At 42.7% G+C, this 22,876-nt stretch overlaps 1 protein-coding gene across 1 annotated transcript in view; it reads left to right on the top strand.

Annotated features, from left to right (window-relative positions):
* ADAMTS12 (ADAM metallopeptidase with thrombospondin type 1 motif 12) overlaps positions 1-22,876 on the top strand; it is a 609,209-nt gene that overhangs the window by 339,193 nt on the left and 247,140 nt on the right. Inside the window, exons 7-10 of the mRNA XM_075587768.1 lie at positions 599-748; positions 4,906-5,049; positions 11,743-11,887; positions 20,366-20,458. Coding sequence (XP_075443883.1) covers positions 599-748; positions 4,906-5,049; positions 11,743-11,887; positions 20,366-20,458 — 532 coding nt within the window. The remainder of the gene's footprint in view (positions 1-598; positions 749-4,905; positions 5,050-11,742; positions 11,888-20,365; positions 20,459-22,876) is intronic.

The raw sequence follows: 22,876 nt of genomic DNA, 5'->3' as shown, positions 1-22,876 counted from the left end.
TAACCAACGAAGGAACATAACTGGCAGGAACTGACTGGCAGGAACATAAACCCTGGTTCAGAAAAACCTCTGTGACTACGAAGGCTGGAATTATAGCTTGGGTTTGCATGACGTTGTGCGTGCACGTGGCGCAAGCATTTTGTGTCTATATAGGCTAAACGATGACACGTGCGACTAGGAGGCGTGGCCTTGGCGTCACATGGGTATTTTTTTTCCTGCATCACTGTGATTGTCTCACAGTGTCACGTGGCACCGCAGCCGCTCGAAAAGAGGCACATTTCTTTGTCTTTCCGCAAAGCTGCAGCGCCAACGCTTTCTATCGTGCGCGCGTCTGCACTAGAAACACTCTCATAGAGACAGGTATTTGTCATTGACATGCTAGCGCGCACGCACTTACTATAATACAGACCTAAATTGTGTCTTGGATATGTTTTTATGGTGGAACGCATGTATATTTAATGCTATAAGTGGCTCTAGAATATAGTCTAATGCTAAATAAATATTTTTTTATTTAACATGCCTAATTTAATAAAGCTACTAGCCATATGTAAAGCATCTTACATACTGTATAACATGACCATACTTGGTTTTCTTTCAGGAAGGATATTTGTGCTGGAATGAATAGTCCATGTGAAACATTGGGTCTTTCTCACCTCTCTGGATTGTGCCAGCCCTTTCGAAGCTGTAATATAAATGAAGATTCAGGTCTTCCTGTGGCATTTACTATTGCACATGAGCTTGGACACAGGTATGTTAGCATGAGACGAAATATAAACCTTTATTTTGATTACAGAATCTGCCTTTTGATAACAATTTTGCTGTAGTTGTACCAAGCAATATATCCAAGTCAGATCAGCCTCACTCTGAAAGGCCAATCGTTGCCCTTCCCCCTCAATGTTTAGTTGTCCTGGGAAGGGGGGAACTGTACAGTATCTAACTTGGGAGTGGTCCACTTTGGGTAATTTCTATTTATATTTTAAAAATAATAGTTCTAAGGAGAAGAATGAAACTCTGATACAAACAAGTGGGAATGATTATACGTGAGGAAACTGCCCCATGTTACATGTACTATAGTGTGCTGCACATGCTGGCTTACAGGACTCCTGAGTCTTCCGTGGTGATATGGGGAAGTACATCAGGACTGGCTCGTGAGGTAATGCTGAGAACTACTCACTTCTGGTACAGCGCCTCCATCTCTTCCAGGTGTCCACGACAGCAGGGAGGAGTCTCTGGAAGAGAACCTCTGGGTGCAGCTTCTCCCTGAATGACTCCACTCTCTCGCAAGAAAGTTCTTTCAAATTGGACATTCTTTTATGTCATCTTGACTGGCAGACTGCCCATCATTGCGGCCGGTTTCTAGTCGCTCATCATAAAGGTTGCTCACCTCAAGGAAGTCCCTGGACACCACTCCTGGTCAGGGTCCTAGAAGCTGTTCTTGCTCTTCCCTTACTCTCTAATAGAGTAAGAGGAATAGTCTGCCCACCACTCCCCTAAGGGAGGGCCACAATCCTTGCCAGAGCCCTGGCACTGTGTTGGGTCAGACAGTCTCATTCAAGTGGGATGAGACACTCACACACACCACTTCAACACTAAATTCAGGAAGTGATGCATACTATATAGCTCCAGTAGGCACCACCCCTGTGTCACTGTAAGTGGACACAGAGCATGATGTCACTTCCTTCACTACACAATACACATCACAGGGGATGAGGGCAAACCTCATGATTACTCCTGGCAAACCTGCCCTTTCAACAGGGATTATTGCACAGGAGGAGAGAGGCATGTAACCCTAAAATTACACAGGGCTACATGCAGTATGTATGACGTGATTATGCTAGTCCAGCCAGGGTTGTCCCGGCAATATTATAATGTTTTTCTGGAATAGTAAATATGTACTGCTGAGGGATCCGTTGAAGAGACAGTTTGAAACAGAACAGGATAAAGAGACATATACATTGACATGAATGTGAGGAGTTATAAATAACATTTTTGAAGTGTCAAGTACAGTAGTAGTACGTCATACTCCTACTTCTCATTTTGAATAATGGTAACGGTGCCTTGCCTGTTTCCTGGTGAATTTCATTTTTAAAACAGTATAGACACAGACATACACACACCCTTTGTTACAGTAGGTTATTCCTATTTATCTAAATAATGTATGATATATATTTGTTTCTTGGTGGTAATAACCTAATACCCATACATGAATATGTATTGATACATTCAAATTTGCTAAACCATTTCACTTTATTTTATTGCTGTAGAAAAAAGAGGTATTGATAAGGAATATTTTTCAATATGTTTGTGGCAATTGAATGTTTTTTTTTTAACAGTTAATCCTTAGTGAGACCCAGTAAGGTCAAAATGGCTGTCTGTGGATGGTTTACTGGTTATGCATCTTAACCCAGGCTGTGCTCAAAAGCTGTGAAATGCAGCAAGCAGAAGCTTATAGGGGACCATGTCATATGGTTTTGAAGCAAAGGGTGGCACTGTGTGCTCAATTGCATGTCATTTCCCAGAATCCCTTGCTGCAGGGGAAGCACTGTGTGCTGTGTGCTGGGTGATAATGTGAAAGGCAGGGTTGCAGACATGTCTAAGACATGCAAATGAGCACACAGTAATATTTCGATTTGATATATATATATATATATATATATATATATATATATATATATATATAAAATAAAAAAATAAATAGATGATACCGTTCTGTGGCTAACTAAATGCTTTTATTTGTGCGAGCTTTCGAGATACACTGATCTCTTCTTCCGGCGATGTTAGAATGAATGAAGCAAGAAAAGGGTATACTTAAAAACAGTGTCTCTTGGAATGTTATCTGTGCTTGTCCTTCCCCCGGTGTGGATGAGATTTATGGCTAGAGGTGTAAAATGGTTCCTGAAAGTAAGTGATGTAAGAGTGTGTGTGTGTACCTTTTATCTCAAGCTCACATTACATGAGCAACCCTTAGCCAATGCATGCTGCTTTAGAAACAGCTTTTAAGCAAGGGCTTGGGAGATGCAAAGCCAGTAAACCCACTCAAAGACATGTTTCAACCTTGATGGGTATCATCAGTGTGAGGTTGGTTTAATAAGTCATGTAACACTACCGACACACTTTATTGAAGTGTGGTCGGTACCGCAAGCCGGGAAATCTCCCGGCTTGCTAGTGGCCGCCCCTCGGCGTGCCGCGCGTCATAGACGCGCGGTCACGCGTCATCGGGAGCGTGCGCCCCCTGCACGCGTGTCCAGGGGCTCCCCGAGGGAGCCCTGGTGTCCCGCGATCGCGGGACAGCGGCAGGGGGTTCCGGGGGACCCGGCGGACCCGGCAGTGGTAGGGAGAGCGCCCCGATCGGAGGGCGCTCTTCCGCTGCTTCGGCGCGCGCCCGTCACACTCGGGCGCGCGCCAGGCTACTGCTGCGGCACAGAACGGGTAAATGCTCGAATAAACTGTGCCGCAGCAGTAAGGTGAGCTTGAGATAAAAGGTGGCACTGTGTGCTCATTTGCATGTCATTTCCCAGAATCCCTTGCTGCAGTGGAAGTGCTGTGTGCTGGGTGATAATGGTGAAAGACAGGGTTTCAGACCTGTCTACGACATGCAAATGAATATACAGGAATATTTACAGTTGCTTTATGCTTTACTGTGGAGGGTTTTTGTCACTTTTTTACCCACCATAACCTTAATAAGTGTGGTATATATATATATATATATATATATATATGAACAAAAAAACAAACAAAAGCGCAAGCTCCATAGCACGTAACTGAGTAAAAAATAAGGTACATTTATTTAAAAAATCAGCAACCCCATAAGAATGTGCACTTATAGGATTTTAAACAGAACCATTCGTGGGAGAGAAATCTCTATTGTTGTCATCTGCGGTGATAGGGTGAGTCCCAAGTTTGCAGAGTGGATGTAAACAGCCCAGGTTCACCATGAACTCCTATCCCAAATTGGCAGCAAGATAAAACAATATAAAAAGGTATCCAATGCCTGCACGTCCTTTGCTCTCTCATACAATGGTTGCTAGCACTTGAAATTACCGCCAGCCGGAGCGCAGGGAAGCCAGGGACTCCAAATACACCAACACGAACGCGATGACATCACAGCTCTACGCGTTTCGTCACACTGCGGCGACTTCGTCAGGTGAAAGTCGCCGCAGTGAAGTCCTGACGAAGTCGCCGCAGTGTGACGAAACGGATTTGGATTTTAGATTTTTCCTTTTTTTTCACTATCACGCTATGGTTTGTAGATATTATTAGGTTAAATTGTGGTAATTTTAATTTATTTTAATATTTTAAATATGTTATTATAATTTATCATTTATTAGGGTTATTTCACATCCTCTTTAGCGCTACTTAATTTCTGTGTTGTCTTTGTTATATATATATATATATATATATATATATATATATATATATATATATATATGCAGATGAGCATACAGTTGTATTTACATTTATATATATATCAGCATTAAGAAAAGTGTGTTTAGATGCACTTCTGTTTTTTGGTAGCAGAGCTGTAGAATACTGGGTGTAAGAACAGTTTCCTACATCTGATGGGGTACTTTATGTTGGGGGGGGGGGGATTTTTGGGGGGAAATAAAGTGCAAGAAGAGTGGCACAGATGCACACTGTGCACCTTGTAACTTTTCCTACTGACACTACCCATGGAGAAAAATAGGGCAAATGTGACTAAATTGGAGAAAAATGCTTTTATAAATTGGTGAAGAGTGAAAATGTCTTGACTTTGCTCCAAAATTGCTTTGATTCATTGACACCTTAGTGTGTGTGAAATTGTGAGGAGCTAATTCTGTTGCTGCTTGTTTACTTTTTATGAAACATTCTGCAGAAACTCCTGTTTACAGAGGTACAGAATTCACATACCCTGTCATTGTTCCCCAGTTTTGGAATTCAGCATGATGGACAGGGGAATGATTGTGAACCAGCTGGAAGACATCCGTACATTATGTCCCGGCAACTGAAGTATGACACCTCACCACTTACATGGTCGCAGTGCAGCAAAGAATACATCACACGATTCTTAGAGTAAGTTAAGGTTGGTTTATTTCTATACTAGTCATAGCTCACTGGTAACATTTGTTAACAGAAAACAATCTTGCCTAATACTGTAGTGCCGACGATTATTATAAAACAAATCTGGGGCAATCTCCAAAAAGACCCAGGTACATGCTGGGTACATGCTGGGTACATGCTGGGTACATGCTGCAACATTTCACACATTTCTGCAGACAGACTAATGGCCCATCGGATTAACAGTGGGGGTCCCTGACAGTCCCATTCAAACTGAATGGGACTGCCAGGAACCCCTGCTGTGTTAATCCGATGGGCCATTAGTCTCTGCAGAAATGTGTGAAATGTTGCAGCATGTACCCAGCATGTACCTGGGTCTTGTTGGTGATAGAATACTCGTCGGCGCACCTGTACATCTTCCTACATTTATAGTATCTAACATCAGAAGATCTGCTGAAGCTAAAGAGTAGTCTTTTATTCTAATATAGCAGCAAGTTATGAATTTTAATAGCAGGTAGCTAATGGAGCTACACATAAGCAGTTGAACATTATCTAAATACCACTCTGCTGTTTACACTGCACAGATGCACAATATTTGAAGGTTTAAACAAATAACTTATTTTGAGCCTGTTGCAGTAAGACTGTGAAGACGTGGGTGATTCGAGTAAGTTTTTTTATTCAGCCTAGAATTTGTATAACAGAGCTTTACTGTAACTTCAGCATAGATCAAAATAATGAAAAAACAAGTCCTGAGAAAGGCTTTGCCCTTTTCCCAGTAAGGGCGATTCTAGTCCAGGATACACAAAGAGCAAGAGTAAGTGTTTCAATGTAAAATACCTTGTTGCAGGCTTCTCTCTCTCTGGCCTTTTCTCACACTGGGATTAACCCAGTCACTGCTAGAGTCCAAAGATTTGCATAAAATTCCCATGCATAATATTGGACAGTTAACCCACCCTGCCACACTCCTCCCCTGTTTACGTGTGGCTAGGGTCATGCACTGCTGAAGCCCGACCCTCCACTTCTTCTCGAGACAGGAAACCAGCGCTCACATTTTCCTTCCCAGATCTGTGCTGAACCTCAAATGAGAATAGCTGGAGGGCCATATACCACCTGGTCAGCCTAGCACTGGAATTCATCGAATGTAACCACTTTAGTGGAGCGTGATCCATCATCAGGGTAAATGGACTCTCACAAGGTAATGCCTCAATCGCCCACTTCACTGCACGGCATTCCTTTTCAATCACTGAGTAGTTCTTTTCCCTTGGAAATTATTTCCAGGTCAGGAAAAGAATCAGGTGTTCTATGCCCTCAAATTGTTCTGACAGGACTGCCCAATGTCCTACAGTATCTCAAGAGGCATCTATCTGTACGAGAAAATGCCTATTATAATCTGGGCTCCTAAGGGCGGACCCCTCCAATAGACACCTTTTTACCTCCTCAAAGTCTCTCTTGTACTCTAGACCATACCACTTGGGTACGGGGCTCTCTTTGTTGTGAGGTCTGTTAGGGGTGCCATCATTTTGGAATAATTGCGAATGAACTACTGATAGTACTTGAGCATACCTGTGCATTTGTTCACAGGGTTGGAACTTGTTTCAGGGCAGCTGCCTTACTGGTAATTGATCTCATCTTCCCGCCACCAACGGCATAGCCGAGGCAATTTGTAGTGGCCTTTACCAAGGTGCATTTTTGAGGGTTCGCAGTGAGCCTCGCGTCTCTCAAAGACTGAAGGAGTGCCTTTAACCTACAGTATTTATATGAGCTCACCAGTGCTTATTACGATATAATCCATGTAGGCTGTGACAGGCTCTATGAGGTGGTAGAACTTTGTCCATGATCCTCTCGGAGCTGGCCGGGGCTCAATGCAGACCAAATGGCATATGCACAAATTGGTACAAACTCTGGGCTCCTCCAAAGGTATTTGCCAGTATCCTCTTGTGAGGTCAAGCATAGATATGTACTCTGCCATGCCAAAGAAGTCCAGCAATTTTGTCCACCCTTGGCATTAGGTATTCATCAAACCTGGATACCACATTTACCTTTTGGAGGTCCATACAAAACCTCATCTTTACATCTGGGTTAGTGACCATTACGATCGGACTGCACCATTTGGTGCATGATCCTCAATCATGCCAAGATTTTGTATTTCTTGAACATCCTTTTCTACCAGGGCTTTACGGCTTTCAAGCAATCTGTAGGGATGAGACTATTCTTTCACACTAGGTTCTGTCTCTATCCTGTGTGACACTACATTTGTTTGCCCCTGGAGATCAGAAAAAACATCCCTAAACTGTTTAAATAGTTCTAACAAATCATCCCTCTGTTCTGAGGTTAACTGTGTATCCATAGGTATTTGGTTGGCATCAAAGGTGTGCCCTTAGGGAGGATGAGGACCCATATCTGTTTCCTCTTCCCCTGGGTGGATGAACAGAGCTCTGAACCTTACAGAGTTTCAGTAAGTTTAGATGGTAAATTTGTACTTCAAAAAGGGCCGTGCCATTTTTCTAGGAGTTTACTCACCATTAGGTAATAGCAATATTATTTGGTCCACAGGTTGGAGAACCCTCATGCGAGCATTTTGGTTAAAATGTCTCTTCATTGTCTTGAGCATGTTTAAGATTTTCCCTTGCAAAATGGGCAAACATGGCTAGGCGGATCCTAAGTTCTTAGACATATTGAAGAGTATTCTTATAAGGGGACCACTGATCCTCCCAAAACTCCTTTAGGAGGTCTAGGATACCCCGCATTGGCAGCCATATAGGAGTTCAAATGGCGAGAACCCCGTGGAGGCCTGTGGTACTTCTCACACTGCAAACAATAACAAGGGGAGAAGTTACAGTAATCCCAAGCTCTCTTTTCAGAGTCTTCTAATTTCCTTAACATACTCTTTAAAGTTTGGTCTGTGGATGGTAGATCGATGTCCGAACTGACTTAACGTCCCTTCTGGCTTTATAGCTGGCATTCAGGACATGCCTCGCCTAATTTGGCGATATCAGTATGCATTCTTGGTAAATAGAACTGGGATGAAATACGGTCCATGATTATGTCTCTACCAAGGTGATCCCCTCAATGTATAGTATGGGCTAGGTTGAACAAACACTGTAGGGACCAACATTTGTATAGTGACCTCCCCTGTTTGTGTATGCTGGTTCACCCTATACAGAATGTCATTGAATAATTAGAAATTATGGAACCTTATTACACCTTCTGCATTCAATACATTATCATCGATTTGTAACCACCTTCTCATAGTGTCTAGCAAGGACTGGGTCTTCCCTCTGCCTCAAATCAGGAAAAAACAGTTCTGGTAAATCTCCAGGCTCTGTCTCTCCCTCTTTCTGGCCATTCCCAGTCATTACTTGTGACTTATGCATATTAGTATTGCTACCTTGGGTCCCAGATTTCTTAACCATTCCTGTTTGTCACAGCATTTGTCTGCAAGATTTCAGAACCCAGTGTCTATGGAGAAACATCTAGGCAGACACGGGGAAGAGATCCCCGGACTTCTCCTGTACAGGAGAAGGAGGTCCCTCCTGGGATGTAGCCAGTAGACTTGAAAAATAGGACCTGTCTCAGCCAAGGAAGACTGCCCGCTTGACCCTTTACCTGTAACAGGATGTTGGCAGTCGGGTACGATTTGGTATAACTCCACATTATACAAATAGTGCCCCGAGGGAAGTCGACGAATGCATTTCAGGCAGAAGATGATACCAAAAGACAAAGACAAAGATTTTCCCAGAGACCGAATCCACAAGGGTCTGGACAGATTTACCTCCAATCAGGACTGTACGTAGTCAAGGCTTGGATATTTCTCTGGGTGAGACTGTGGTGACAGACCTGTCAAAGGAGCAATCCATCTGAGGGCACTCCATAGGGTGGTGATCATGCTTCCCACAGGAGGAACATGGAGTCGGCTCTATCACGGTAGGATGTCATGGATACCTTTCAGCTGGACAGGAGACTCGAGACCAGGAGCTGGGTGGATCGTGCATGTGGTGTTCTCTGAAGTTCTCCTCCTTTGGTGATAGGCCGACATCAGAAAATAGATGAGCATCTCAATGGGAACTGCCATCAGGACCTCTCTGTTGTTGGAATGGTTCTCCCTTCGAGGGGGTTGACGATCCAGAGATAGAGGGTTGTAGTGTTCATGCTTGTTCGGAATCCTCTTTGGGGTGTCTGCCAGAGCTTGTGGGGTCTGTGCAGTCAGGCCCAGGTCACGCTCCTAGTCCTCTGCCCCAAGGAAGTATTCCATGAGCTGCACAGCCAGAGTTAGAGTTTTTGGCAGCATGGCGCTTTACCTATAAGCATGCGGAAGGGGTTATCACCTGTTGGAATTGATACAGATTGACTTGTTTGAGAATCCCCTCCTTGGTGCGCTGCTCATGCTGCATTCACTGAGTACACAAATCCAGTAAGCGCTGAACTATAACTTGGGGCCTCACTTTAGAAGTGTATTTCAAGTTCCGGGACTGCTGACAGTAGGTCTCTGTGGTCATGCCTAAGTGATCCAGAATGTCTGATTTTTATCTGCTTATAGGCCATAGCCTGATTTGCACATAGGACCTGATAGGAAGCTTGGGCTTCTTCTATAAGGAGCAGAGCCAAAGTGGTTGCCCAGTGATCCACAGGCAAGTCCTGGGCCTCAGCAACCCTTTCAAAGGTTAAAAATAAAGCATCTGAGTCCTCTGTCAGTTTTATTTTTCCAGGATCACCGGTGGGCTGTCCAGAAGTTCTGGTCTGGCCGATGGAGGGGACTAAGCCAGCAGTTGGGCCACCCTTTCATCCTGGGCTGCCTGCTGCTGGGTTTGGTGTTTGGCTTGCTGCTGCAAATGCTGCAGTAGTTGTCTGATTTCCCCTGCTCGTGTATAAGTATTTTTTGTTTGTTTTGCTTGCCTGTTCTTGCATTAGTTGTCTGTTTTTCTTGGCCTGCTCATGCATTAGTAGTCCACTTTGTCTGCTCCTGCAGAAACTCCTTAAAAAAAAAATGCTCCATTTTTTTTGTGTGTGGCTCTTTGAATGCAGAGGCCATTAAGAATCCCACTTCAAACACCATATGTTGCAGTAAGACTGGGAAGACATGTGAGTGATGGGAGTAGTCTTTATTTCCCCCCAGCATAGATACACAAATTAAAAAACAAGTTGTGAGAAGGACTTTGCCCTTTTCCCAGCAATGGAGTTTCAAGTCCAGGATACACAAAGAGCAAGAGTAAGTGTTCCAACGTAACAGACCTTGTGGTAGGCTTCTCTCCCTCCAGAGCTGCAGCTTGTGTGTCCCTGGTTCAGACAGGGTAAGGAATCTGGTGTCTCAGCACCATCAGCGTGACCATTGCCCACCCCCTGTCGGTACTCAGGCGTCCCAGCGCCTGCAGCGCAATTCCCACATAACTCCGTTGTTTGCCACTGGCACTCAGGCTCCTCGCCATCACAGGATTGCACCTACCGAAGAGGTGCCTGTTGAACCGCAGCCTCTGCGTGTGTCTCCGGCTCCGCGCTCTATACGCACACGCGCGTCTGTCACCGACCCCATGCGCATACGCATGTCAGTCACCGAATCCACGCGCACACATGTGTGCCAGCCCCAGACGTTATGCGCACACATTCCCAGCTTACAGAGCACACGCCTAACAGAGGCCTTTTACCCACTGCCCCGGCAGTGAGGCGCCGCCCTCAAGCACCACACGGTTCCATGCAAAACAATTACTACACTCAGCTGGGCTATAACACCTTCCTCCTATCAAGGAGGACTCCTTGCAGTCCTCCAGGCCTGCCCCCTCTTCCCATTGGTCTGCCCAGCTTTATTATGCCTGTGCTTCCCATCACTCGTCGCTCGACATAGTTCTGTATGGAAGCATTTGACTACTCTCTCAGTGACTCCTCAGGTATCGACACGGCTTGGACGACTAACCCCTCTGGCTCTCGACTTCGGCTCTACCTGGACTTCGTGACTTCTGACATCCGTGACACACGGTTTATACTTTCGACCTTCCGCAACTCTCCAATCCCTGACCTTGGCAACGGCAATAACTACTCTTCCTCTACTACTGGTACCGGCAAGTATTGTCTTCTTTACTATACCTGGCCTGGCAACACTAACACCACACTCCGGACGCGCTCCCTTTGCTGCGGGTGCGTGTATCCCTACGTCCCACCTCAGCACAGGAGACGGGTCTGGTCTGCGGGCAGCACCGGCGTAACAGACATGAACAGGAACATGTATGAGCTCTGGGTTTTTAAAGCCCATTAATAGGGCAGCTGGGACCTGATTAATTAACCCAGCCTTTTCCCAGAGCTATACATAACTATCTCATGCAGAATATTTTGACAGTTGAATCCACCATATCACAGAGGCCTTGCCTCTCAATCCTTTCAATGATGCAGTTAACTATGTAACATTAAAGTGTGAGCAGAGGCAGGCTCATTATAAATGAAACAGCCTAACGCTATTCCTTTTAGGTACAACAATATAGTCTACAATATGAGATTAACTTCAAGCAGAAAAAGTTGAACAGTGTGAAAGTGACAATGACATTTCAGTATGTCACACAAATGATATCAGATCTTGAACTAATGTGATTGTCACCAAATGCGCCTATGTCACCAAATTAAGAACTGCTTTTACTATTTATCTTATCCTGAATTTATTGTGACATCTTAGAATTGCATTAGAAAACGTTGATCTTGTAACATAACAATGTGCTTTGCTTATAGTCGAGGATGGGGATTCTGTCTAGATGATGTACCAGCAAAGAAAGATTTAAAGCCAACTCTTGTTGCTCCCGGAGTGTTATATGACGTTAATCACCAGTGTCAACTGCAGTATGGCCCCAATGCAACCTTTTGTGAAGAAGTTGATGTAAGTTTATGCTCTTCTTTTCTTATAGCTCCTCAATAAATAATGAATGTGCTCATTTTGATACAGAAAATAGCAAATGATAGGTTCAGAAATATACAATCTGGCAAATATCTGATAAGAAAGTAGTTATTGATCATGTCTATTTGCTAAATACATGAGCTTGCATATTGTTACCAGTGCTTCTGTTTATTCACTCCAGTGTATTGCTGCTTTAATGCAATAGATGCAACGAGAAATCATTTTAAAAAAGCATGACTACTTTAAGATATACTGTAAGGAGTTGCTGGAAAAGTGAACTATTTCTTTCCCTTTAAGCCTGTGATTGGATTATTCTGCAATGCAATGTTATTACTAAGCTCATCAGCACTGAAGAGGTTTGCGATGCTTGTGTTGGAAATTATGTAAATAACATCTTAGGAATCCTTGGTAAGTCTTGCTTCACATGCCCATCTGCTGTTAACCTTTTAATATGGCTGAGAACAGCAGTGGCATGTGTCAAAAAATGAATAGGATTTATAAGAGGAGAGCAAATTAAAGCTCTAATCGCACCTAGATGGGCCATTTTTTTTGTACAAATGTTGCTTTTCCCCATTTTTCCTCCCCAATCATGCACTTCATTGTGATATCCTACAATCATTTTTATTTTTGAGAAAAAGAAAGTTGCCATTTTTCCATAATCTGCTTTATAAGTCTGATCACTACAAAGAAAACAATTGTTGCTGTATTCCATTGTCAGATAACAAAATGCTTTGCTACTCTGTAAGGAAAACCGTAGATATTGTATACCATATTTATTACATTTTATTATGCCATAAAACTCCGGCGCTGAAAAAAACCCTATGGCCGATTTGTAGTGTGAAACTTTGCTTCCATGAGGAATTCATGCCTTGCCCCTATGTCCTCTTGATGTCTTTGCAATGCCCACATTTCTTGAAATAGGGAAGCAGGATATATATTAAAACAATATCAGGTGTTCATGTGCTCCACTCAAGTTTTTTTTCAGCACTTCTGAAAAAGTGGCTTGTTGAGCAAAGGCACTGACATCGAAACAGGGGTGTCTGGTTCAAATCTGGGTGTCAACACCTTGTGAGTGGCTTTGGTCAAGTCCTTTTATCTCCCTGTCCATAAAAAAATGAGATTGCGAAGTAATCGGGGTAAAGAGTCTGCATTTACAAATGTGTGTCCGGTGTGGAGTACTGCACGCTATATTGTAATTAGGAAGTGCTGCATGGAGTCCCAATGGAAGAATGGTGACATTATTTACAGTATATATAAATAAACACTATATAAAATAAAGTTATTAGTTTATTTGTATGGATAAATCTATAATCATGCAAAGTTTACAGAATATTTGTTAATGAACCAATTCATGATGCAATGTTATCATGTATGGGACATAATCTGGCAAGTGCTGCCTGTGCTCCTTATCTACTTCACCCCAGATATACATGTATTTTTGTTCCAATTGTCAATGTTATGCTAGGGAATTACTGTATTGTCCATGTTCACCTTCATCCCTATTTTGCCAATGCAGTTCCTGGAGTGTTGCTTGGTTAAATGAACTGTGAGCATTTTTAGTGTGTTCATCACTTTCCTTTAACTGCAAAATTGCCCAACATTGCCAAAGAGACAAAATGTGTATGCCCTTTGTCGAAAAAAAAAGTATACCTAGGAAAGCAGGCTTTTATGTGAGGATTTATATATTTCAATTTATTTATGCATTTCCACTGCTAACTTCTGGGTAGGATATCTTTAATCCTGTCTTAAACTCGCCCTTTGCTGTGTATATTTTAGACATTTCAACTGCTAAGACCTGGGTAGAAGAACTGTCTGATTTGAAATAACATTTGTCTTATGTGCCTCACGTGCTAATTGAGCTGTCTGGGCAGAACTTAATTCAGTCAGGTGACTTCTTAGGCTAAGTCCCCGCTAGCGCTGATCGGGCTGAGCAGACGGCGCTTGCGGAGGAGACTTACATACTGCACCGACACACTTTATTCGAGCAAATGCCCAGTTTGTACCTGGCAGATACCTGGAATGCGCCACTCCTCACCTCTGACAAGCCCCGTTGTGTTTGCCTTCCCAGCCTGGGTTCATGCCTGGCTGACGGGCGGCTGATCTGCTAAATGATAATGATTAGGATTTAATAGGCTGCAATGCTTCGTGTGTCTACCAGATGGCATAAATTAATGAATTGTAATGCAGTATATATATATATATACTGTGCAGTATTGCAGCCAGTGGGAATAAAATGCTTCAATCCCTGCCTAGAAAATACCTCAATGCACTCGGGCAGAAAACAGTCACAAACCTCAATACACCCGGGTATACCCGAATTCGTGGGACTAGCCGAGCTCGAATAAAGTGTGTCGCCAGTGTATACAGTATAGATATATGTGTCACCCCTCACGCAGTGCGCGCGGCGCTCATGCACACACGCTCAGCCACGATCGGCGCGTAGGTAAACAAAAAATCACTACTTACCTGCGCGCTGAACTACCTGCAATAAACCCCCCCATTTCCCCACACACGTGTACAAGCCGGACACCCCGCGCTCCAAGTATGAGCGCGCTCAGCGCCAGCGGGGACTAAGGCCTCGGGCATGGTATGGCATGGACCCGTGCTGAGGCATGCTGCTGCTCGGCACTGAGCCCCTGCAGCCGCAATGGGAGCTGCTTTAGCAGGGGCTCTCGCACGCGTCCGCACACTTGGGGAAGCGTGTGTGTGACGGAGTTTTGAAATTTGACGCTCGCCGGAGCGCAGGGCCGGTCACGTGAGCGGTTCGCCCAATCAGGGCGAACTAGCTCCGTGATGTCACTGGCCCGCCCCCAGACCCGCCCCCGACACGCCCACGGACAGCGTGCTGTGTAAGGCCAGGGAAAGCCCTGCTTTCCCTGAGCCTCAGCGCGCCTCCGCACGGAGAAAATCACTACGTCCCAGGCCTTAGCCTTAGACCTATATACCTAGGGACAAATAGGGGAACAGCCTGCTGCTACATGTAAAATGGCCTTTTTTTAAGTGCCATGCAGTGTGGAGTTTAACAGGAAGTTCACAAGTGGACAACAGAACATCTACTGACCCTGAATTCTAAATTTGAACTGCGCTGGAAAGGAGGACATTTTCTATCCCAGACCACACTCACATCTCAACACTAAACTGCCGCTGCTATGCCTACTCTACTATTTATATTTGCTCTGACCTCACCCCTTTTCAAACAACACGTTTCTTTCTACCAGCCTCAGTATTCCTCTAACTCCATTCATATATCTCCATCTCTAATCATTCTCCACTTCTCATTTCACATGAACTCCATTCCTATTTGCGCCCTCTGTCACTAAACAGCTATACACCCTGCACTAAAATACCCCCTTATAAATCTTCCCACATCCCATGGTTCCCATATTCTATCAAACTTTCTTGTGGTATGATTCAGCAATGAGGTGAGTCTCTCCATTAGTTGGACATCATTAACCCTTCTGATCATCTGTTCTGGAGGGCGGAAGTGTCTTCTTCCACGCTGCTGCTACTACATTGCATCTAGCTGCCGTTAAGATATGCATAATAAATTTAACGGTATAGTGGTTCACATCATCCATGGGCTTAGCCAGAATAATTAACACTGGGTATAACAACACCTTAATCCCCGTCACATCTTCTATCAATTTTAGAACTGTCCTCCAATATATCTGACTGAACAGAACCACCAAATATGCGCTATATCCCCTATCTGCCCCTATCTGCCCCTATCTGCCCACAACCCCTCCAGCATCTATCAATAGACTCCAGGAACATTTGCTTTACCCTCTTGGGGGTGTAATACCAACGCAGCAGAATTTTATACATATTCTGCTTCGTTACTGTACATATAGAGGTTTTGCCTGCATTGTCCCAAATATCTTCCCAGTCCTCTCTTGTTATTTGAGTCTGAAAGTCTAGAGCCCACTGATCCATATATAAATGGACTTGGGTATCCTTTTTGAGAGGTTAACCCCTGGTAGAGAGATGAGATCAGACCCTTTTGGTATTTTTTTGTTTTGCACAGATCTTCGAATCGTGTGTAACCGGGGAATTCCTCCCAATATTACAAAGATATGCCCTTTCCTCTGTTACTCGACTGCTAAAATTTTGACTCAGGCCCTCATTCTCTCCCGTCTCGATTACTGTAACCTCCTGCTGTCTGGCCTTCCTGCCTCTCACCTGTCTCCCCTACAATCTTAACACTGCTACCAGAATCACTCTACTCTTTCCTAAATCTGTCTCCGCGTCTCCCCTGCTGAAATCACTCTCCTGGCTTCCTATCAAATCGCGCATCTCACACTCAATTCTCCTCCTCACTTTTAAAGCTTGACACTCTTCAGCTGCTCCTTACATCTCAGCCCTAATTTCTCGCTATGCACCATCCCAACTCTTGCGTTCTGCTCAAGGATGTCTTGTCTCTACCGCTTTGTATCTAAATGGATGTGTGTGTCTTAAAATGCTTAGTGACCCAGGGCAGAGTCTCGGCAGTAAAACACTTTGTAACACCGGAGCCCCCCGCTTCCACCTCTCTCTGTTCAGCCCTCCCGCTTTCACTTCTCTCTGCTCAGTCCCCCCGCTTCCACCTCTCTCTGCTCAGACTACAGTATACTGCCTCTCTATCCTCTTTGGTCAGAGCATGGTCATGGGACCCTGCTCTGTGCTCTAAACTCAAACTGAATTGTCTTCCCAAGCACCAAGCTTGGTAGAGCTTACATGCCCACGCACCACGTGAGCAGGGACGTGACAATTCACATTGCAGGAACTAAACTCGGCAAGCGCCGTGCTCAGCGCTAGCGTGGACACAGTCTTAGTCTAGATGGGGTTGACATAGGTGTAGGTGTAACCCAATCAATTAAGATGTATGGTGATGGAAATGACCATAAACATAGCACTACACCTCTGATTTCTTGTGTGATTCTGCTATCCAGCATGTCTGTGATGATATGCTTATGAGGAAGCATTTAATACCTAGAGCTATACTGAATACAACGGATTACCTATGTTTCTATTTGATTATGATTGTTGCGTACGACCTCAACAATACAACAATACAACAATACAACAATACAACAATTGAATACTGATGATGTACTGTATAAAGATCATCTCATATATGTGATTGTATTTAAATTATATCTATTCCTTTTATACATGTGATTGTATACTAATAACACACTGAGACCTATATCTACTTACCAGAGATTACAGCATATATACCCCCTTGCATATTCTAGATGTCAGAGTAGTAATTTTGGACCTATACTGTATGTTTAGACACACAATTGAAGGTGTTTATGACAGGGCTTACATATTAGAAATAGCCCTATTTCCTACCTACTCTTCCACTCCACTTTGGGGATTTCATATTTTATTATATTCTGTCACTGTATATAATTATCACCACTTTGTCACCATAATTTTTGATGTAATAAAATTGTATTATTTTATTTTTAACTGCTGATCTTGATATCTATCTGACAGCTTTGCAGATATACTTTCTGACAGACCACTGTTATCCAGTATACTTTTGTAATAACATTGAGTGCAATTATTTGGAGGCTCCTTTTGGTCCTACTTGGATCAGTACTTTGTATACTATTTCTTCCTCCTAGGACCCTTGTTTCATATCTGTACCATTTCACTTCCTATATATGAGGACTATTTGCACGGTGAGTGGTCTGACCAATCCTGTTTCTGTCATATTGTTGAAAGAATTGTTGTGAGGCTTTCAAAACCCAATGGACCCTTGTATACCAAGCTTCAACCTGTAGCATCCTTTCAAGTGGCAAACATCCTGCAAGTGGGGGTATAATGAGCTGTGCCAATTTTAGCCATACACAAAGTACATGGTTATTTTGAGTTAATTGGCTGAGTATTACTTGTTTTTCCTGAAAATGTTCACAATGCCAGAATCTTCTCACAATTAATGTCTAAAGCCCTCTTGAATTATGCATGTCATCCATAAATAGTCAAATTAACTGGGGGATGACACTAAGAGATGTGAATTATTTATTATTACTAGGGATACAGTCATTTATATAGTGCTAACAGTGTACTAGGTGCAGGAGACCATGTGCACTGGCTGTGATTTAAGGGCCAAGGAGATGCTAGAAAAAGTATGATACTGTCACAAGGTAGCATATTCTCATAACAGACAGGCATATCAGGACCTGGTACGACTAATCTCATACAAAGCATTTTCTCATGTTTTTACCTGTTCCACAGTATTTCTGTGACATTTCCTGCTCTGGTAGCAAAAACAAACGAAAACAACAACCTATATGAAACACTTCTTAATCCTATTCTGTGTGAAAATCGCTCAAATGCAAAATAAAGTAAAAAACGTAATTTTTGAATGTAGTCTAAATAGAATAAAACCCCAAAACAAATTGGGACATCTGAAACATGAAGTAACCAGCGAATTGAAATAAAACCATTTAAAGCAATTGGTGTATCTCAGGCTGACACACATTTCAGTCCCTACCTAAACCTGTCAGTGTAGGCATGCTGCTGTTACAGTAGTATATGTGCCAAATAATACAGTACATCAAAGCTCTATACTTTTAAAGTAATCTCCTAATACTGTATGCCTCTAATAACCGTGTCCTAAATTTAGTTCTGGTTTCAGCCAATAATAGCACCTATGGAAATTGTTACAAACGGTCTCATAGCACATGTCCTACTCTTGGCAAATGATGGCTGTGAGAGACCAGGTGATGCTGGACACGCTATGATATTTGCACAAGTAGCATTTTCTCACAGCTCTGCCTATTAGACTTTACTGCCTGTAACTTTTTCCTACCCTGGACTCAGAGGGGCAGGGACATGGTGGACCATGGGTAATATTAACAGTAAAAAAATCTTACAGCTGTTCCTGTTAGTCATTATTACAAATGCAGCCAATGTTATTGTAACTGAAAACGTGTTATGATGTAAGAAGAAGAGAAAAATCACAAATTGTACCCTGCTCGCCTGGGCATAGTCACGTGACCTGCTTCCACCAGGCCTCCGGAACAATGGAATACAATAATTAAATAAGGCCCGAGATGTAAAGTGATGCAGAGGCACAAAATCCATCACGCAAAGGCTAAATAGATGTGTGCAAATAGCGTGGTGTAATAAAAAGGAGTGGTCACTGATCCACTTCTTTAAATTACAGGGAATTACATCCAAAAATGAGCGTCAAAGGGTCACTACAGAACGTCGAAAGTCCCAGCTTGCAGCTCAATGCAGCTCAAACCCCCTTTTGTTCCACTTCCGGGTGTAATTTAGGGCTTTCAGGCTCAGGCTGTCCAGTTTGATGACTGATGAGACAAACTGCTGGGTATTGTGTCTTGAATCCCCCCCCCCTCTTCTAGTCTGAGACTGATCATCAATACTAGATAATAGTGTCATCACTAGAGAAATCTGATGGCAACAATTCAGGTCCAGTCACCATAGCTAACATCAGACTATTGATCATGAGAGATCCCTCACATCTGCAACCTCTCTTGCAGAAAAATTTCTTGCCATTTCTTAACCAAAAAAAGCGAAGTCAAAAAAAAAAAAGGATGAAAATAAAGAAAAAGTTAAGCAGATCAGTATATCCACTATAAATCCTACTATTGTAATCACCCAAACCAAATGTATCAAACAAATAAAGACGTTCAAAATAAAAAAAAAGTTAATCAAAAGATAAAGAATAGATTAGTGTAGGGACACAACAGATCAGCTATAAAGCCTGATATTGAAATCATCCACACTAACAATTTAGCAAGTCTGAAATAGATGTAACGCAATAGTAACAATCTCTACTCAAACATCAGCTACAGCTCTCTCTACACTATCTCCACTAACAACAACCCACAATGGTAAATGAGTAATATGTTGCCTTTTTATAGTCCTGGGGAGGGACCTATGCCGATTGGCTGCAAGTGTGGTGTGTGTTTAAAAAATTGCAGCCTGCAATGGAGGGGGGACTTGTGCCCTGGGATCACTCTGGCTGCCTCTGCAATCACAGATTGTCCTCATGGATCCCTTTTGAAAATGGCACTGTTTCCATGGCTTTCCGCATGGCCACAGGACTGGAGAAGACTTTGGGATGAGGAGGTGCAAAAGGAATCGGGACCTGTGCCATGTGATCAGTCTGCCGGGCTGTCACCATGATCACATGGCACAGGACCTCTCTGGTGCAAAATGTAGCTGAACCTGCAGCTTTCAACCAGGCCATAAGACTGTGCCGGGACCAAAATCATCATGACCTACTTTGTACATCCCTAGGGCCTCCAGTGTGCCGGCCCTCATGACGTACAATGTACGCCCAAAGGGCACTGAAGAGGTTAATATCCAATACGAGTGTGTATTTATATATATTTGTTTGGTTATTTCTAGTAATACAAACTGAAACATATTTTTTAAAACTTGCTGTTGCCATTACACTTTCTACAGTACACTACATTGTTTTCTCTCCCTTATTTTCAGAATATCTGCCAGACATTGTGGTGCTCGGTAAAGAGTTCTTGCCGTTCTAAGCTTGATGCTGCAGCAGATGGAACTAGATGTGGAGAAAATAAGGTAAATAGTGTTTAAATAGTGTTTACCATTATATCTGTGCTCATGTTTACTGTATGATCTCCGTTTTGGATAACAATCCCAATTACATGGATATGGTCTGTAGGTTAGTATAATAGCAATGAAAGACAGCACCAAGCATATCAAAAAGATTAACCAACATATATCAGTTTATGTCAGGAGGTATTTGTTTGGCTTTTGTTGCTCTGCTCTGTCCTGTGTGTGCATTGCTACCGTTCATTTTAACAGTCTTTATGGCACAACAACTTTGTTATAATCCCAGATTATTAAAGCCCTCTAGTTGCACTAACTACTGTAGTGCCGACGAGTATTCTAAAACAAATCTGGGGCAATCACCAACAAGACCCAAGTACATGCTGGGTACATGCTGGGTACATGCTGCAACATTTCAGTGACATTTCTGCAGAGACTAATGGCCCATCGGATTAACAGCGGGGGTCCCTGGCAGTCCCATTCAAATTGAAGGGACTGCCAGGGATCCCTGCTGTGTTAATCCGATGGGCCATTAGTCTCTGCAGAAATATCACTGAAATGTTGCAGCATGTACCCAGCATGTACCTGGATCTTGTTGGTGATAGTCCCAGATTTTCCAAGGCAAGTTTTAGAATACTAGTCGGTGCACCTGTATGAGTAACTGCTGACCATCTAGTTGACTTGTTAACCAATTTTAACCCTGGTCAGAGAGACTGCGTTTTCTAATCTCCTGCTGAAACAAAACTTCCAGATCACCTGATCACAAAATATTTATGCTGCTTCTGCACTAATATTGCTGCAGTATTTGCATTGTCTTTATAAATAGCTACCCACATTCGCTGCTGAATTATCTTTGGTATTCATAGGCCAGGGCCTCAAGTGAGGTTTGTATCTATAACACGGAAGCCCTAGAGCTATTAGCATCATGACTTTGGGTCCAAAGGACCTGTAGCTGACTAGATAGATAGATAGATAGATAGATAGATAGATAGATAGATGTGTATATATATATATAATCAACAAATAAATAGATGATACCGTTCTGTTGCTAACGAAATGCTTTTATTTGTGCGAGCTTTCGAGATACACTGATCTCTTCTTCCGGCGATGTTACAATTCTATTTATTTTTTGATTATTGAAGCTCGGCTAACACGGTACTGATACCTCTACATGTATATATATATATATACCCCTTGCTGTATGCTGTCTCCTTTATTAGTTCACGGACTGGTAACTATGCTATATATATATGTGTGTCAAAAGGGGTGCTAGTGGGCATGGCTAAATGTATACAACAAAAAACAAACAAAGATGCCCAAAGCTACTTCCAATGTGACAAAAATACACACTAACATAGAATAGTTATATGGGGGGTGGGGGGCTGCTCCAGGTGGGAATGCAGCCAAGCATTGGTGGAGATTTTTGGGGGGCTTCTTTTGCTCAAGCAAAGTGGTAGGAGTCTAGAAATAAAATACAAATTGGTGGTCCATCGGCTGTACCACTCTGACTTTATTCTGGGCAGGCGCTTGTGCATTGCACAGTACTTACTACCCATCTTAACAGTATTTTTACAAGCTTTCTGGCAGGTGAAAATGCCAGCTACAAATGGTTATTTTATACTTGTATCAAAGCACAAGGACCTATGTGGTATGATGACATTGTGTGCTGTGGAAGGAGCCAAATAAACTTTATAGAGATTGGGGGTGGTATGGCCACAAGGCAAAGGGGCAGTTGAGGATTCAGCCAGTCATGAATGAAGGCAGAAGGGAAATTTGCACACAGAAGCAGATACAAATATTGTCCTTATTTCAAAGTCAGTATTGTAAATAATATGTAAAACCATATACACTTGACATTTACAATCTATTCTATCAGCTCCTTTACTTTAGAAACGGGTGCAAAAACTGACTAAATATCAACATTTCAGGATTTTTGTTTTTGCTGAACTTTGCACTGTGAATGTTGTTTGGGTGTTCTCAAAAAAAATTACTGTTACTGGTAAAGGTTTCAACCACTTTTCCAGTTTAAGTACCACCTGCTTACACGGAGTCTGATGTCACTTTGGTAAATTAGCAATCTTTTTCCAGGTAGTCTCTAAGCAGATGGATGTTATCTGTATGGTTACTAATATCTGAAAATAAGCCAGTAACCTTTTATATATTCTTGGAATATATTTGATGTGTGTACACTACAAATAGCTAGTTGATTTCATTTAATAATTATATACTAATAAACAAACGATTGATGCAAAAGCTACAACATTTAAGTAGTGCTCTTTAAACATGCTCAACAGAATGTTACTAAATGCATTTACAATTTTAATTAATGTATGTGCTTTGATTGTGTGACTGCAATGCATGTTAAACATGTAAAAGTAAGAGCTGTTAGTAGAAAAATCATTATTTGCAGCAGTTAAAAAGTGATAA

The sequence above is a fragment of the Ascaphus truei genome, chromosome 1 (assembly GCF_040206685.1).
Source record: "Ascaphus truei isolate aAscTru1 chromosome 1, aAscTru1.hap1, whole genome shotgun sequence".
NCBI classification, from domain to species: Eukaryota; Metazoa; Chordata; class Amphibia; order Anura; family Ascaphidae; genus Ascaphus; species Ascaphus truei.
The sequence above is the reverse complement of the archived record's forward strand: the minus strand, read 5'-3'. Positions and strand labels throughout refer to the sequence as shown.